General features: G+C 37.6%; 1 protein-coding gene across 1 annotated transcript in view; it reads right to left on the bottom strand.

Moving 5' to 3' along the window:
- The window catches only part of LOC117812621 (gamma-aminobutyric acid receptor subunit alpha-2-like), a 177,431-nt gene that overhangs the window by 125,072 nt on the left and 33,431 nt on the right, over positions 1 to 18,928 (bottom strand). The window contains exon 2 of the mRNA XM_034683510.1: positions 3,082 to 3,188. Coding sequence (XP_034539401.1) covers positions 3,082 to 3,167 — 86 coding nt within the window. The 5' untranslated portion in view covers positions 3,168 to 3,188. The remainder of the gene's footprint in view (positions 1 to 3,081; positions 3,189 to 18,928) is intronic.

The raw sequence follows: 18,928 nt of genomic DNA, 5'->3' as shown, positions 1-18,928 counted from the left end.
ACAGGGTAAAGCCAGCTGTAACTTGTTGACAGAATTATTTTACTACAATCAACAATAAAAACATGTTATGTGGTGACTAGTCTGCAGTTGGCTGACGTGTATGGATAGCTCTGCATTGGGGCAGTATGTTGATGTGAAATACCTAAAGATAAGAGCACTGTTTGTCCATGAGCTTAACAGTACTTTTGGTGCAGACCAATCACATACAGGTACCAAAACGTACCACTTCTCGATACCCACCCCTAATGCTTACCTCATGACTGTTCCCCCAAATGATGTTCTCTTTTGCTTAGCTGACAAGGTCCAAGTGTGGATATTTAGATTCAGCCTAGACAACTTTTTGTACTCTGGAAAACTGAACCATGGCCAACCTCCTACACGACTCTACTCTGCAAAATTACACTTCCCTCAACTCTGACTTCCGTCATCTGTTGTTAAAAAAAATGTAAAAACTGAAGGAGACAAGACTAGAAACAACTTCAGGCTAACAGACTCCATGCTACACTCTAATATCTGTTTCATGTTAAAAATGAAACTCATACAGGCTGATAAAGGAGATAAAAAATAGTGAGTTTATAAAACTTTGTATTGAACTGCCACATTCTGAGGGAGCTACAGACCTTCATTTGTCTTTAAATGTTCCCAATGAAACAGAGAACAAGTTATAGCTGTTGCATTAAGATTTCCCTCGATGGTAACCCACATCATAAAAACTGCCCCCAGACAAATGATACACAAAAACAAACAAGGGTGAGAACCAGCAGGTGTGTCCCGTACATCATCCAGCACGCCCTTGAATAAGAGAGGTGCAGTAATGCCAGAGCACATACTCTTGTTAAGATCTCTTGCCAGCTTTGGCCATGAGTCTCCTGGCCACACATTTGTATTAAATATATGTAATTACCAGCGCTGTGTGCTCCTAATAAGCAAGGAGAGCCAAGTGGCACAATGACAAAGCAAACTGGGCTAATCCCTGTCACACTGTTCTGATTTCTTCCCCCGGCCTGCGCTCTCCCAGGATCGGTGAGCCTCTCCTGGCGTGCAAAAACTTCAAGTGATTTATACTCTGCTGCTTTTCCTGCCATGACATCCTACCTCATCAACGATGCTAACATGGCAACCTGTGCAATCTCTGCGTTTGAAATTACAAGAGGTGTTATTAGAATGACTCTCAGACATCCTGATGCCCTGTCTTTATATATATATATATATATTTTTTTTTTTTTTTTTTTTGCTGACTCTTGACACACAAAGTGAAAAATGTGCACAGGATGCAGGAGTGAAAATGCTGTGAATGGACAATTGTAGCCTTGGTGTGCTGCACAATGCAAATTAATTCACCAGTCAGTAAAATTCCAACCTGTGCTGAGGAGAGAGTGGGCTACATCGGAGAATACGCTCACTATATGTTTACCTTTTCTTTGTGGCCTAATTTAGGACAAGGTGGCTGTTTCTGTTATAATCTCTGTCATAAAATGGGAAAGTAACAGTGTTGTCCAGGAGGTCCTTGAGCGTAAAAATAAACTGAGGAGTGTTTTATTCTTGATCAAAAGTCTCTGGAGATATATCTTGAAATGATAAAAATACACTTTTGATTTCAAAGAGTGCTTCATGAACATCTGCGAAAAATCTGAGTGAAAATAAACCTTCATTACTTTTAGGAAACCTTGCTCAAAAACACCTCATCATGCTGCATGCCCAATGACAAAACCAAAAACTCCTCTACTGCTTCATTTGTTGTGTCTTTTCAATAAAACCAGTTCCCCACAAGATTTATTTACCACAGTTTTCTTTGTAAATATGATTTTGATATAACGAGTACAAAAAACGAGTGTAGTCTGGATAGCTCAATTCTTGATCGGCACACACTGTATGGGGAGTGAATTTTTTCATAACTCGGCAATTTCGAAGATATTAAGATTACGAGTTTTCCATTATGAGAGGAACTCTGTAGCTGTTGGCTAGGAGGCTCAAAGCCTGCCTCTTTACCTCAAACTAGTTCGACAGCAGTTATGTTGAGTTCAACATTTCCAATATGGCTCCCGCCGATGATTGGCTTCAAAACAGCGCTTCAGAAACAGATGAGGGGCGTCACGGGTACTGCATCCATTATTAATACAGTGTATCCTCCACACACAGTTTTGTATTGCTTTTCCATCAACATCATGTTAGGAGTTAACATACCAACATTTTCAAACCCATGAATGTAGTGCTTCAGCATTTGTCTAGTTTTATAAAACATGTTTACTGTTGGATGATGCTAATTTATTGATTGGTTCTTGTTCTCCTTTTCTGTGAAACTGTTTATCATTCTCTCTTGGCCCTTGTAAAATAAATTGTGTTTCTCAATGAGACTTTCTTCTATTGTAAGAATACAGGTTAAATAAACAAAACATAATCCCTCGCAAGACTACCAATCATCAGAGGAATGCACTAAACTCCTGCAGCCCAAACAGACAAATGCAGTTGACACTCAGCACTAGTAACTTGCCTAATAGCTGTCAATACTTCTTCCTAGCTCATTGCTATTGCTGATTGTATAAAGTTGCATAGCTGCCAGGTAACTTTTTGTTTACTGTCTCAAAATGAACTGCTCAAGTTATTGATAAATGCCTGGGTGTAATTTGGTCAAATTTAAGACCAATATCAGGAACGTTTACAGAAACTTCAACTTCATATTACCCTTAAAACACATACTGTAGCTAGAAGGCTATTGTGGATTTTCAGTGCCTATAAAGGTTTTTTTTGTAAGCTAGTGTGCAGTTTTTTTTGTCAACATCATTACTGAGGTTTGGTTATTTAATTTACCAAACTGACAGACCCAGCTGAGACCATCTCTCTGTGTAATAATGAAAATAGTTCCTGCTTTTTCTTTGCTTACATTATTGATGAACCTCATTTTCTAATGGTGTTGTTTTGATTACAATGTCTCCTGCAGCTGTGAGCCTGATTAATACAGGAACCATGCAAACACAACAGAAACAGGAGGGAATTAATGTGGAGGAGGAAAATTCATAACAAGCGAAAAGAGGGGAAAATCCGAGTTAATATACACTTTGTTGTTGTTTGTTGTTTTCGTACCTGGCTACAGGAAGTATGTTGAGGAGCAGGAGGAGGAGCCACAAGCCTGAGTCCACAGATTTTGGTTTCCAAAGTGCAGCAGCCATATCAGTTTGTGCAGAGGACTCCTGTGGAGAGAAAAAGAGAGGATGTCATGTCGAATTCAAGATTCAAGGTTTTTTATTGTCATACCAATACAAGCTGTCGCATGATATGGAACAAAATTTTGTTTCTCAGGTCCCGTATAAAGCCACAAAGAACACACAATTAAAGGAAGACAAGGAAGCTGCAGATAAATGTCAGTAAACATCTTATAAGCTACTTGTAAACATGTATACAGCTTACTTTAGTTCTAATCATCCACTTTAACCCTGATTATAATCCACCAATCCCCACATCCCTCCCACTGACTGGTGATATTTTTGATTTATGTGGCTGAAGGTGTCAGCCTGGTCTTAAACTGATTCACTGACATGTTTATACCCCGAGGCATGTCGCTGTCACACATCATGTACTGAGACTTTTTTTTTCATGTGACAGAAATCTCACAGGTTGACAGTTTTGTTAACAATAACTGATGTGTGCTGCTCACACCTTTTCTTTTGTTCATGGATGTATGAAACGCAGTGAATTAACCATCAAACAGCCAGAAGCTTGAGAACATACAATTTACACATCGCTCACTGGTGGCACCGTGTGAGAGCACACGCAGCTGTCTCCCTCTCTCCCGCTCATCACTGAGCTGTAGATAATAATTAGTAAGGTGATGTTTACCAGTGAGATGCTTTTCACACCTGTGTGCCACACTCCTGAGTCTCTAACTAGTGATCAGAACACGCCTGGTTAACTTGTCTTTTTAGACAACTACAAAACTTTCAATTGTTTTGAGATGAATATTCAGACTCATAGCATATTAGAGAAGAATATCAGGTTTGGAGTTATTCAAAAAAAAATCACACTACTCCATATTGTCTGCAGCAGACAAGAAAAAAGCTGAATTTTTGGGACTTTTTGAAAAATATGTTTGCCTTAAAATTGTCTATTGCTTGTTTTATTTTGCAGTGGTAAATAAAGGTGTTCATTATTTACATTTACTTTACTTTAGATTTTCTTTATTCTCCTTATTGTGGTTGTCTTTTTGCTAAAGCTGTGCCATGCAGCTTTGGAGAAACTAGAATAATACCTAAAGTATATTTTGAAAAGTTTCCTACAAAGAAAAATTCAAACCACTCTCTCCAAACCAAGCCGCAACCTCCAGTGTTGAAAACTGAAGCCAATGCAGAAGTGCAACAAACTGCAGTTCATTGAGTGTCCACTTGAGGCTGGCTCCAAACATTAAAAAAGATCCCCATTTTAACAGTTAACATTAACATGATTACAGTCTAGTTGTTCTCCACAACCCAGTACTCTATTCATGATGACTGAAGGATGGCAGGATTTGATACATCTCGCCCATTTAATTCTAAGTAAGCTTAGAGAGTGGCCACTTTAAGTGACAAGTACATCTTGCTTGCTGTCTGCTGGAAATCAAGAAAGGCAGTTCAGTCAATGACCTTTACCTCTCAGCTGTGTTTGGGTTGTACATCCCTTTTTGAGGATCGTTCATACTCATTGGACAAATACAATGACGTCCTGTTTTGTGTTTGGCACAAACTGGGAAGTCTGGGAAGAAGCCTTTAGAGCGAGAAGGTATGTTGCACTTGCCATACCTGGCTTGTTACATACTTCAGTGTTTATCATGCATCAGTTTATTTTTCAGGATTGTTTTTTGAAGTGATTAATGCAGACTGTAGTGAATAGAAGACCAGTTAATTTAAGACATACAGGTTGTCGCTCACCTGTGTCACTAGAGATTCAGGTGAGAAAGCAGTGAGTACACTACTCTTCATGTGTTCTTTTAGCTTTCTTAAGTCCGCTGATATCACAAACTCGATCTTACTCTTTGGGAACCATGTTGGTCAACTAACTCCTTCACGGGCGCTGGTGGCCTAGCCGTCTAAGTGCCCCACATACAGAGGCTACAGTCCTCGTCGCAGGGGTGGATGATTCGATTCCTGGCTGGTTGACTATTTCCTGCATGTCTTCCCCCGCTCTCTACTCCCCACATTTCCTGTCTCTATTCAGCTATCCTATCAAATAAAGGCGAAAAAGGCAAAAAAATATAACTAAAAAAAAAAAAAAGAAGCTAACTCCTTCACCAGCTAATAAATTAGCTACAGGTCTTGAATGTTGAACATGGAAAAACTTGGTGTTGGCCAACCCCTTGGCCCTCTACTCCAAATATGGTCACTTCTGGTTCCAGGAGACCACCATGGCGGTTGCCAACTGTCAAACTTGAAACTTTATATTTGCAGTTGAAAGCAAGCGACAACCTCCGGTCTCAAACTATGAAGCCCATGTGGAAGTGTTATAAACTGCAATTCGACAAGAATCCGCTTGAGGCTGGCTGCAGAAACACCGGAAACCACATAGACACCACAACATCTAACACAACAGTTCAGAAGATATTAAGATTACGAGTTTTTGCCCAAATAAGGACATGACTGACTTGACTCTCAGATGGGAACACATGGCATTGGCTAGGAGGCTCAAACCCCGCCCCTTTACGTCACACTATGCCTGGTTGAGTTCCGCATATCCAATATGGCTGCAGACATCACGGATACTATGTCCATATTTTATACAGTCCATGGTTGAAAGCCAATGTCTTACGTCACAGTGGTTAGGTACATTATCAGATAGTCTATGTCCCAAGCGCATGAACGTAAACTCACTAAAAGGGCTGCAACTAACAATTATTTTGATAGCCGACTTGTCATCCATAATTGAAACGATTATTCAACTGCTCTAATATTAAAATGCAAATGAAGTTATTGGTTCTCATTTAGAGATCAGCTTTTGAATTTAACATTACTTTTTTGTTATATTTTAGCTTGTTTCTAGTATGGCTTTTAAATGCATGCACTTACAAGATCTGATGAGTAACAGTATTTCGTTTCTCTATGTATGCAAGTACCAGGGGAAATGACAGAGAACTCTTGAAGCTTGAAACTTTAAACATACCATTAAACATCTGAATTCTTGTAAGACAAATGATTTATTTTTTATGTGTAATGTGGTAAAAGTTTGCTCTACTGTTGAACAAAAGGAGAGAAAAAGATGAAGTGCTATAAGGGATAGATTTCCAGGTGAGGGACTGAAAATGTTCACACAGTGCTGCGCTAACTTTGAAGCATTAAGATGAGTGTCACTGTGCCTTCTCCTCAAACGCTCGTACATTACTGACATGCTCCCATGAAAAGCAAGTTCCAGTTTACAGATCTTCAAAGGCTCCTGGACCTTAGAAATTCAACAATGCAATGGTGTGGCATTGGTTGCTGTATTGCATGCGCCCCTCACAGCAAAGATAGTAGAGATGCAAGATGTCTCATTCCTCAGGAATTCAACTCTGGGGCACAATGACATAAGATCTAAGACTCTTTGACTTTTAATTCATCAGCGACTAAACTTGATCATCAATTTTTGTCAACTATGTTGATGAAGTGTTGCACCCGTACTCCCTTAACTGCTGATATTAGGGGAAAGGAGCTTGGACTTTGTTGTCTTTGCTTACCAATTCTAACTGATGTTTTTCTATCATTCCTGTCTGACTGGCATGCTAATTTTAGCTCAGGTAGACTCTGCTAATGTGCAGTTTTTGTCAGTTTTTCATTTACTTATTGCTCCTAGGATGTAAAGACAATTTGAACTAATATGAAGTATAATGCTTTTAACTGAGTTTTATTCTTAACAGTTTTATTTATTTTTTTATTTATTTATTTATTTATTATCTAGTTCAAATTTTAGTCACTTTTATTCTACTTGATTTATTTATGTACTTATTTATTTATTTATTTATTTATTGTTAGTATAGCATCTTATTTTCTTTTAATGATTCAATATTTTAGTGTTTTATTATCTTAGAAATGTATTTTATTTTGGTAACTTTAATTTCCTGTGTTGAGTTTTAACATCTTATTTTACCTCCAATGTATCCTCATTAAGATATCATGAGAGTGTTTCCTCAGTTCGTTCAGCAACTTCTTTTCTATTTTTTATTTATTTATTTCTAATTTTGTTTTTTTTTGTTGCATATATTGTGTTCTTAACCTTAGGATTGTGGGGTGGGTTTGGGGTCAGGGCTGAGGGGGATCATTTCCTTAATTTATTCTATATTAGGTTGTTTTTTATGTACAGCACTTTGTGTTACAATGCCATTGTATGAAAAGCACTTTATAAATAAATTCTGGTTGATTGATTGATTGATATAATGCTTCCATAACAAATACCCTTTCCTATTTTTAAAGGGGTTGCATAATCTATAGAGATAATGGGAGGTGGGTTCTTGCCATTTGTGTCTCAGATTATAGAGAAAGGTCATCTCTGTAAGTAAAACACACGCTACAGCCCTACTTCCTACTCTAGTCATACTTTGATGCTCTCAAACTTAGCTTAGCTTCTATCATTTTGGATATGAGCCCAAAATAGTCCACCTCAAACCGAATACATTAAGATTAAAAACAACCCTCCAAAATATCCTTGAATCAAATTAAACAGAATACATAAACACACGCGTTTCCATCATTACTACAGTCATTGTGGATGCTTGAGTGTGTGCTTAAACTTAAAGAACCCTCAGTAATCAGGAGAGATGACGTAGTTTACAAGCTCCAAGACTTGGAGTGGTGCATTAAACACGTTTTACCAGACACTGACAGGATGATACATCGCCAACAGAGCCCAGGAATAAAACCATTATCCATCCATACACAGTTCCCTCCTTCCTTATATCTCTTCTCTCTACATGTTGCATAGCGACTGGGTTCCTTACTCTGTAATTATTGTTAATTATTGCGGGGAGGTTACAGTCTGGCAATTTAGAGAAAGATTAAATGACCCCTCATTAAAAAAACATGTGCTCAGAATACTGAATGCAGCCTTAAAAAAATACCACGAAGACGAAGGAGAGGAAACCTAATGTCTGCAAAACACTGAGGCTCTGCAGTAACACACACACACACACACACACACACACACACACACACACAGCCATCTGAGGATACACACGTGTAGCAGCTGTGTGTCGCACTTAAAAGGCTCTCATTGTGCGACCCACCCCCCTTCTTTTATTGCCACCACACAGACAGAAGATCAAATGGGGAATCAGTGCTGTGTGTGTTACTGCAGAGCACTGATCATTACAGGAGGAGTAAACAAATGAATGGAGCCTGTGTTAGAGACCCCCTTCTGCACTATGTTTATGACTCCGAAACAGCTTTGAAAGAGCTTTCTTTCTATTGATTATAGCTGAGCACTGAGTTAAATCAAGATCTAATAAATCTTTACACTTGCAGTGGTGCTCGTGAGCCAAAGAACTCTGATTGAACAACTAATTGCTTTAAAAAGGCTTTAATGTGAGAGGAATAAGAGATGCTGATTTCTGGTAAATCTGGTGCTCAAATGATGATATTTTAGAAAATCTTTTATGTAGAATCCTTGTTCCATCAGATTCAAAAACTCGGACGTCACTTCTTGTGGCATTTAGAATAGTTACCAGCTTTTCCGTCTCATTGTGCGCCCAACTAAACAGCCTCTGAACGCCCTGTGCTCTATAAAGCTGCATAAAACAATGGAGACACGGGACAGCTATCATGCTCAGAGAGCCTCAAGTCTAAATGAAATGAAACTATTCTGTTTTCAAGAGTAACAAAAGTAATGTTTCCCTTATTCCTTATGGAGAGATGGTCCCCTGGCAGCATATGCAGTCATAACTACACTCCTAAATGTGTTCCATCAATCAAAATCACCTCCCACCACCATACTTGAAATGTAATTAAGGAATAATGTATTCTATTAGCTTGTTTTAATTAATGTTTAAAACATGTTGACAATTTAAATCAACGCTCTTGAAGGGGATTCGGCAAGATTTGATTATATTCCGGTTTCATTAATCTGGTAGCCATGAGGTGTTATTGATGTAAAGATATTTACAGGCATCCTCGTTAACATGGGACTCAGTGTCCTGGATGCCATAAATAAGCCTCCATTCATCTATTTTCTATGCAATTGACTGTCTTGCTTTGGCTGTAAAATATGACTGATATCATGAAGGTCCCAGTGAGTAAGTGAAGTCTCTGACCCTGAGGCAGGTTTTTATGTAGGCCAGGTTACCCTGATTATGACTGTTATATTTCAGTATCCTGGTTATTTAACCTGAACGGAGTCTCTTGAAAATCCATTTTATGAAACAAAATTGTAAATGCAGCCAATTACAGCCAGTGAGGCTCATGCAAATTAGTTGAAACGTTATTTTTTAAAAATAATTTCCGCCCTCATCTCCCTTTCAACAGATGTCAAGCTCAAGGGCAGGCCAAGTCCCAGAGTGTGTCAAATTAAACCGGTCCTGTGTTGCTTCACAAACGCTGGTAAACAAAAAACTGCAGCCAGCTGAGTTCATTTTCTGGCACATATTATATTCCTCTCTCTATTTATTTTATTTTCTTTTCTCTCAGTACATTTTGCTTAGGGTTTATATCAAAATGAATTCTGGATCGTTATCCATTAAAGATTTTATGTTCCCTCATGAAAAACTACAGGATGCCCTCAGGGGTCAAAGGTACCATTTTCTTATCTTTTTAATGTCTTTCTGCAAATTGCAATACTAATTTCCTGACATATATTGTAACCTATTCAAGTCATTTCCTCTCACATGGGGACCATCCATGAGAATGTGTCATCTGAAAGGCTCTAAATGTCCTCAATGAATAAATCTTAAAAAACATAAAACCATTGATTCCTGCACGCCTCAAGGTTCAGTCATTATCCAGTGTAGATTCACCGCTGGTAATCATTATGGTTTGTTGAAATAGGAGTGGAGGATCAGTTCTTATTAAAAAGACAGAAAAGGAGCTGGAAGACATGAATAATGTGCTTAGTAAACAAAACACGGTAAAAATAAGGGCAGTTAAAAGTTAATTCATCTCATTATTTAGTCCATAAAGTCCATCCATCACATTTTATATAGGATCTGTGTTTGCTCTGTTTGTTTAGTTCACGTCTGTTCAAGTAAAGCACCAATTAGAGCTGCAGCGAAAAAATCATCCAGAAAGCTTACGAGACAGAACTCTTACAAGTGTCAACAAATTCTCTCCATAAGAAGAAGAAAAACAAGCATTAAAAGACCGGCTGTCGGCCAACGTCTACAATGCCGCACCCGATTTACCAATACCTGTCATGCAAATGAAGGGCTCAGCGGTCCCTGGGGCTCAGATTGAGTTTGAAACAGAACACAAAAGAAGAGGGGGAAAAAAAGACACGGTGCTTTTGTTGCCAATTAAAAATAGCTTGCCTAAGGTGACAGCAGAGCTATTTCCCACTCTTCTAACATTTGTTTTTAATTTTTCTGTCACTTTATTTTTTCTCAGTTAAAAGAGAATGAGTAATGTAATCACATTTGACAGAATTAAAAGGCCATAAATGCCTTTGATGCATATTAAAGGAATAATCTGACTCCACAACAATGAACAGTGAATTGTTTGAAAATAAAGAAAATAGAATGTCAGTGCCTTAAAACAGTGATGGAAGTCTGGGACTTTTTGTTAATCTATATTTAAAGTTTGTCTCTTATTCATAAACTACAGTAAAGCAAAATTTAGACTGTTGAATAAAAAAAGAACATGGTATATTTTTGATGCAAAGAACTTCTCCTGGTGCCGCAGCAGGGAGTGTAAAGAAACAGCTCACATCAATAAAATAAAGCACAAGGAAATGGGGGATTTCATCAGACATCAAACACTGTTGACTGCAGTAATTGTTGAATTTAGGACACAGCTCTACAGGCATATAATCCAACTGGCTGTTAGCTAAAAATAGACCTTAATCCTGTAATGTCTGGTTTAATGTGACAGAACAGCCCTATGCATCTACCATGGATCTTAGTTTACAATTTACAAGTCATCATTTGCAAAAACATCTGAAGAAGTGCATTTGCTTTATCTATAAATCTAGGGGAAAGACTTGGCAAAACAATTGCATTGATTATATACGTATGATGTTAACTTCTGCACTAATGAAGCTAAGTTTTCTGAATCAGAATATGAAGACACACTGATTATCACAAGCCAGCTAGCACCTTGTCTTTTTTTCAAAAGCAAAGACTTGAAGCAAAGTTCTTTAACTAAAGAGCTGAAGATAATTACATTTCCAGCACACCCTTTTGAATCAAAATATAAATCTCATGATACTAGAGTTCGGTTTGCTTATCAGTTGATTTGTACTTTGTATCCAGGGGGACAGTGGTTATTGATACAGATAAACAGACTGCCAAATGTGATAGCTATACCACTGAAATCTTTAACGGATTGCTGTTTTTGTTGTTGGATAATTTGGTAAAAACAATTGAAAACTTGTTCAAATAGTTAGCCTGCATTATGAATACCAATTGAAAAAGGTTAGCCAAAAGAAAGACTGATCAATTAACCCTTAAAATAGACCGCTAAAAGTGTGTGAACACAGATCAAAGAGACACAGTTAGCATACATTTTTAGAAAAACATACCATCATTGGCTAAAAGTAAAAAGAAATAGTTGAACCTATTAGCTAAAAGTAGCTTGATAATTAGCTGCCTAAATAGCACAGCCAGTCAATGTAATGAATAACCAATAGTTAGCTAAAAGTAACGAATATAAAGGTTAGGTTGGTTGGCCAAAAGTGATGACCAACAGCTGAATCAGAAATAGCTAGAGTAATGGGCAACTTCAAAAGTTAGCCAAAAGTACAACTGTAAGCTAAATCAAATAAATAACTGCTAAACTAGCAAAAAGTAATGGAAAAAGTATCTAAAGTTGTTGGCTAAAAGCATTTGCATTGCTTTAAAGCAGGGGTTCCCAAAGTGTGGTTCGGGACCCCCTGGGGGGTCACGAGATACAAATGGGGGGTCATGCGATGTCTTCCAGTATTTTTTATTTTTTTAAGTTATCTAAAAATATGTATTATTGTATTATTTTTTTATTTACCTTGTTTTATTATGTTTATCTTCCTTTTTGTTTGTACTTTTAACTATGATTATTCCTTTATTACCATTATTATGTTTGTATTTTTTGTATTTATTTATTTTTCTTCTCTTTGTTTGTTTTGTTTTACTTATGTATAATTTGTTAACTTGTGGTGAACAAAGAAATACTGAAAATGCAAAAAAAAAAGTTGAAGTTATCTAAAAATAGTACATTTTACCCATTATGGTAAAAATATCGACAAAAATAGTAGCTTAACTTGAAATAAAACCTTGAAAATAGAAAATGTAATGAGTTTGACTCTTAAGTTTAGGGTTAGTGAACAGTTACTTATCAAAAGCATCAGTAGCAGTTGGTTAATTCATAACAGCACAGGAAACAGCCACATGCTCATATAGGTAGGGTCATTTTCTGCAGACCAGCTAAATGAAGCCACATTAAAACACTTTGAGGGACAGTGGGGTCGCAAGTCTTTGGCACCTATATTTTGGGGGTCATAGGCTGAAAAGTTTGGGAACCCCTGCTTTAAAGGATAGTTACGTTATATGGATCAAGTTGGAGTTAGCTTAAAATAAACCAATGGCTAAATGGTTGAGATGTCTTTGACTCTAAAGAGATTTGTCAAAATACTGACCATCTAGATCTAAAGTTTAAATAAAAAAAATACCCTCTGTGGTGTAAGTTATAGAATTAAAATAACAGCCTGTTTACATTTACCTCTAAAGAGTGTTTTGAACATTAGTAGTGTTCTGCTTGAAGTGGTACTTGAATTAAGGGGGGGTGATGTTAAACACAAAGGTTGGGAGTCCCTGCTGTACATAATTTCCTGCAGATGGAAAACAGGTGGATCTAATGAGCGAGGACAATTTTTCTCTCTGTTTCGGGACTGTGGGCATGAGCGTTATTATGATCATTAGGCCTCATCGCTGCCAAATGATCAATGTATTTGGCTGCCAGGCTACACTGTTTCCAGTGGGGCTCATCACTATAATGTTACACCAGTGATAATTTGTCAAGATTTAGATTTGTTCCTCACAGACATGTAATGAGAGTGGAGTCGATCTATAATGAACACAGCAGCACACTACAAAGAGCCTCTGCTGCTGTTTCTTAGGGCAGAAGAAAGATAAATTTCATGGTGTCATTTTCATCCTGCAGTGCCAAGGTTTGGCTGAATAATGTTGGGATGAAGTACACTGTGCACAGGAACTGAAAGGGACTGTAAAACTGTAGCATAAACCAGTCAGAGTGGTCTGGCTGGTCCAGTTAAATCACAGCCAAGCGTATTTGGTTTCCTCTGAATTTAATGTGAAGTGACTTGATAAATGTTTTCTTTACTGCTAAACTTGGCAGACGTCTAAGGACAGAGGTCTCACACTTATTGGTCTTTTCAAGATCTACTCTCCTTTGACTGCACGTTTACAGGAGTGGAGAACTAAACCACATTCTGAAATGCACTTGAATTCCTTATTAGCATAAAGAAATTATTAAAAAATAGAACAGATGGAGTTATTTTTACAAAGATAGATTTGGACTTTTCATGCTGTGTGCGTAAATTTACATGACAGTAGAAAGAGAAAAAACTGAAATCTGGTTCCCTGAAATGAGGCCAGAGTGGGTAAAAGCAAAACACTGTCACAGCCCTTAAACATTTGTGATTTGATGTTCAAGGAGCTCAAAACCCTCTTTGAAAATAAAACTTAAACCGCGAGCACCAGAATGTGGTCTTGGTGGTGACAATACAGCACATGTGACAGTGGATACGACTTGATACTTGACAAGGAGAGGCTTTCAGGAGCTTAGCCCTTCTTCAAGGCTGGGAAACAGCAGACCACAGACCAGAGATAAAACAATAAGAGAAACAGCAGAGAAGTGCAGATTCATGTAAGAACCTGTGAGGACTGTAATGTTTAAACCCACTGACATGCCACCACGGCTTTCAGAAGATCATAATGGCGTCCTGCTACGGGAATGGTCTCAGACAAAACTGCACACTGCTACGCCTGCTTGGTATGAGGAAAATCAGTGATGTGAGATAGAGTAGTCCAATATTATGATGGCCATATGATGAGCAATGAACAAGTATTAGTGATTATACCAGTATCAGAACACCAAAGATAACATTACACAGGTGAAAAGGACTTCTTCAGGAATATTTATGTCAACATCCCTGTCCTAATTGAGCTCCTTCTTAGAGCTTTGCGGTTGACACACCTTTAAAATTAAATTGATTTGATTGATTGATTTCAATGTTGTGTGTGTATGACAGTGTTTTTTTTAATTCCTGTATTTATTACTTTCTTGATTGATTTTGTCTTTTAAATGGCACTTAATAAGGACTACACCTTTCAATTTCATTGTACTTGTTGCAATGACAATAAAGGCATTCTACTGTATTCTAAATGAGGGCAATATCACAACTATAAACATCATTCCATTATCACTATCGCTTAGGGTTCAAGTTAATTTGTAGCAATCTGTAACTTAAAGTTGTACTCAACAGCTCTGTTTCATTTGCCTAAATTGCAGGAAAGGATCCTATATTAAAATATCCTCCATTTTTATAGCCAACCAATTTAGATTGTTAACGTAACTTAATGCTTTTGCCACAATACTTAACCAATTTCATTTTTACTGAAACTTTTGTGTCACAGGCAGATTTGAAATGTGGTGGACTCCCTCCTATGGATTGATTTGATATAAGATGTATGATCAGATTGTGATCAGGGTGTCCCTGGAGCCACTTTTGCTATTGAGAATCAATCACTGTTATCGGTTTTGACCAATCAGAATCAAGTATTTAAATGCTGGGTTAGACATAATAATAAACAGCAGTGCATCACTTGTGCAGAATGCAATCTCTGATACCATCAACTATCATTCTATTACAATACGTTGCCTCTCGGAGCACTAGTCAATTTTCGGGGGCTTCTGGTGTAGCCAATGGTTAGCAATGAAGGACTAGTGATGTCATTGTTAACTGTTGACTAGCAACTTGCACAAGGACTGTTTTCCTGCACACAGTCATAGCATACTGGAATGCCAGTTGATGATACATGTTTAAGTGCACACTGAAACCAGAACAATCCCAACACCAAAAGCTGTGCCAGCCTAAATATTCTGTTTCTTTGTTTCTTTGTTACAAAATGTATGAAAAGAAATAAGCAGTAATGCCAGTCAAAGCTAAATATCATCAATGTTATTTTTCAACCTCCCTGGTACGTCAATTGTAATCAGGATTGTCTCAAGGTACTGTGCTTAATTCAGGCCTGAAGAGCTGGTACAGGAATATCTTTCATATTTGACATAACTTACAGTACCTGTGTCTCTATATACAGTTAAGCTGTTTCTAAACAGCACCTGTGCTTGTGGCACATGGTGTCCCCTGTCTCCAAATTATTCCAAACAGTGGATAAGCTGTGCTTCTTACAAGTATATATATTCATCAACAGTGTTTTCTTCTTTCTTCTCCCCTTCCACAGTCAGTGTGTAGAAACCTTAAGGAAGGCACCAAAGTAAAACCAATTAATCTGAGGTTAGCTGACAGCTAGCCTGGGCTTTATCTGATTGTCAAAAGGCGTGAATGCATGGCCCATACATATCTCACAGGGCAAGTTTTGGCACGCTGATTGTTCATACATCGCTTGGATGCATAAAATGTATTTCCAATTTATTGTGATTCCGGCACTGCAATGAAGCACATGTTGCGATGCGAATGAAAATACAGTTTATTGTGCAGCCCTTCACCCCAGCCTGCATCATCAATTTCAACCCGTTTCTCCATGTGTAAAAGTGATGTGTTATTGTTTGATATTCCCCTCTGTGTCTGGATAAAGCTGATTTGGCTAACACCTTGGCTCAATATTTCTACAAGCCATCAACCCCTGCCAAGTTACTAATGTGTGAGATCTATAATGCTTACCCAGACGAGCATGTTTGCACACATAGCACAGCGGGGTTATTCTCTATAGATACTGCTGAATCCACAATATTTAATATCAATTTATCAAATCTGTACAGTATACAATAAAGAAGTGACTGGGGATTGTTTATGGGCACTGAGACTTATAGAGCTTAATACGCAGCTGGGACATAATAACCCTGAGGTTTAAAACATATATTAAATATTTTATCAGAATGTTTCTTATAATAACTAACTGGTAACAATATTTCTTAAAAAACACCAACCAGAAAAGTAGGACTGGGAATTTGTCTTAGATAGTAAAACATATTAATATTCTTAACTCATTGTAATAAGGCAATTATCGTCAAAGTAACATTCATTATGCAGGGAGGAAAAGATCTGATCAGATAAATAGAATTATCATGTAAATCAGTGTGACTTTTCCAATTAGAGACATAGAAAGCCAACTGCCGCTGATCTGCATACAAGTCACTGCAGCGGTGATGTAAAAAACACTGGAAAGCAGCTGTTAAGCCTGAGACAGGGTGTCTGCCTCGTAGCTGAAATCTGTCAGAGTTCATCAGGGATTCCTGGTGAAGAGCAATACCTTCTCTGGCTCTCACCACCTGTGCACATGCATCACCTCAGGCCTTGTTACTCTGTTTGCAGCTCAATGTCTGCACGATTCAGGCTGCAGACTGTCACTGTTAATACTTCTGTTTACCTGTTTATGGACACAGGTATACTGTTTGATATTTACATTTCCGGCACTATTTATATATACATATATATATATACACATATATATATATATGTGTATATATATGTATATATGTATATATAAAGCATAAATCAGAGCTGAGACTCTTCTTTAATGCTGGGTACAGATGCCATATGTGGGGACAGGAGGGAAACTGTGTCAGGCTCAGTAATTCTCTGCTAATGCAGTTTCAACATCATCCTTAAAAAAAACAAACAGGGAGAAAGAACAATAACATCATTAGCAGCAGTTCCTTGGCTGGGATACAATTTAAGCTTTAGGGCCAAGAGCAAGAATAAGAAGTCACTGTTTGCAAAAGACAAAAGCATAAGAAGACAAAATAATGAAAAATAAATCAGAATACATTAAATGTTGCTAGCCTAGTGGATCAGACTGACAAAAAAGGAACATTCAAGTCCTCTGGGTTTAAGATTGAATTGTTTTACACACAATAATAATGTTGTTTTCATTCAGTATTCTCAGAAAAATCAGCACAAAGTGTCAAAAATATTTGGCTCATTTAATATCTAATCTTTACCTCCATGCAAATTGTAAACACAAACATTACAATTATTAGTCAGCACATGATAACCCCTTTTCTGATAAGCTTTTTTCATATAAGAACATAAAAGTTAAGAAAATAGACAGTATTAAACAATTAATTAATAGACTCGTCAAAATGCGTCACTGCAATCCTTTTATTCTGAAAAGCTCTTTATTATTTTTTGCGCCAAATGAATTCTGAGCAAGAAAATAGATGTCAAGCAGAGCGTTTGTGAAAGGCTTAAGCAGACAAGATTCCTTCAAAGCTGATAGCGTTACATGGCCAGCAGAGCGGGCCCCACATGGAGGGGAAATTAATATCTCAGTTCAGACTGCGACACTTTCTGCATCTCCTCAACGGATTATGATTACAGCTGGAACAAAGTCTTTTCTCATTAGAAGGGGGAACCAGAGGGGCTTATGAGGAGAAGAAGAAGTGGGCACCATGAGGAAAGGATGGTGAAGTGACACGTACAGTACATGTTGGAGACACTTCATGTAATGTATACTGTCTGGGGATGTGAGACTGGGGGGGTAGAGTCATCTGGATTTATTATTTTATAGACATTTCAGGCTTTTATTATTTTTTTAATCAAAGTGTTATATTGAGTTGTGGTGTTGCACTCAGCAAGCACTGAATGGAAACCATATGTTTGCAAGTATTGATTTGTTGTCAGTACTCCCCTACAGACACTGTGAACAACACTAGAAGAGGGCACTAGTATACATGGAAGAACTGATGCTATCCATGTAACATAAAGGATCAAGAAGAGATGAGTCATCAACCCATGGAACCAATAATAAATCAACAGCAAAAATCCACTTTTTACTCGCGCTTTGAGCTTTGCGCACATAAATAAAGAGCTGTAACATGTGACTAGTTCACATATGTTGCATCTTTCTCTTCTCCTTACTCCTTTCAAAGTAGGGTTGCAAACTTCTGGGAATTTTCAAAGTTGGAAACTTTCCATGGGAATTAACGGGAATTTATGGGAATAAACGGGAATAAACCAGGAATGTACTAAATTGAAGGTTGGCTCTTAATAGGGAACTTAAATATACTTGGGAAAATATATTTCAGCATAATCCTGACTAAAACAACCAGATTTCATGCAGGTACAGCTGAATATCTATGCTATTCCTCAATCACATGCACATATCACACTGCTTGCTGCAGGGCTATAGAGACAACGCCCCCCAACATGCACTGTGCATTCCTCCATCACATGCACAGATGATTTCTAGAATCCTGGACCACAACTTTGAGCCCAGAGCACAGGACTATTGAAGCCACACATTTGAGCCTGTGGACAAAACAAAGTGAAGTAAGTTTTGATGATATTATGTGGTAATATATTTCACAAATTTGATGTATGGTACTAATGTTTAACTTACAAATATCACATATAAATGTATTCATACAAATGTATTTCCATTAAATTACCCTCAATTCCCAGTTAAGTCCCATAAATTCCCATTAGTTCCCATAGAAAGTTTCTAATTTGGAATATTTCCCAAATTCTCCAGCTTAACTTCCCATGGAAATTTACTGGGAATTTTCCACCCCTTTGCAACCCTTTTTTAAAGTGTTAAACTTATTCACTCACAAAA

This window comes from Notolabrus celidotus, chromosome 5 (assembly GCF_009762535.1).
Source record: "Notolabrus celidotus isolate fNotCel1 chromosome 5, fNotCel1.pri, whole genome shotgun sequence".
NCBI classification, from domain to species: Eukaryota; Metazoa; Chordata; class Actinopteri; order Labriformes; family Labridae; genus Notolabrus; species Notolabrus celidotus.
Note: the sequence above shows the minus strand (reverse complement) of the source record. Positions and strands in the feature narration are given on the sequence as shown.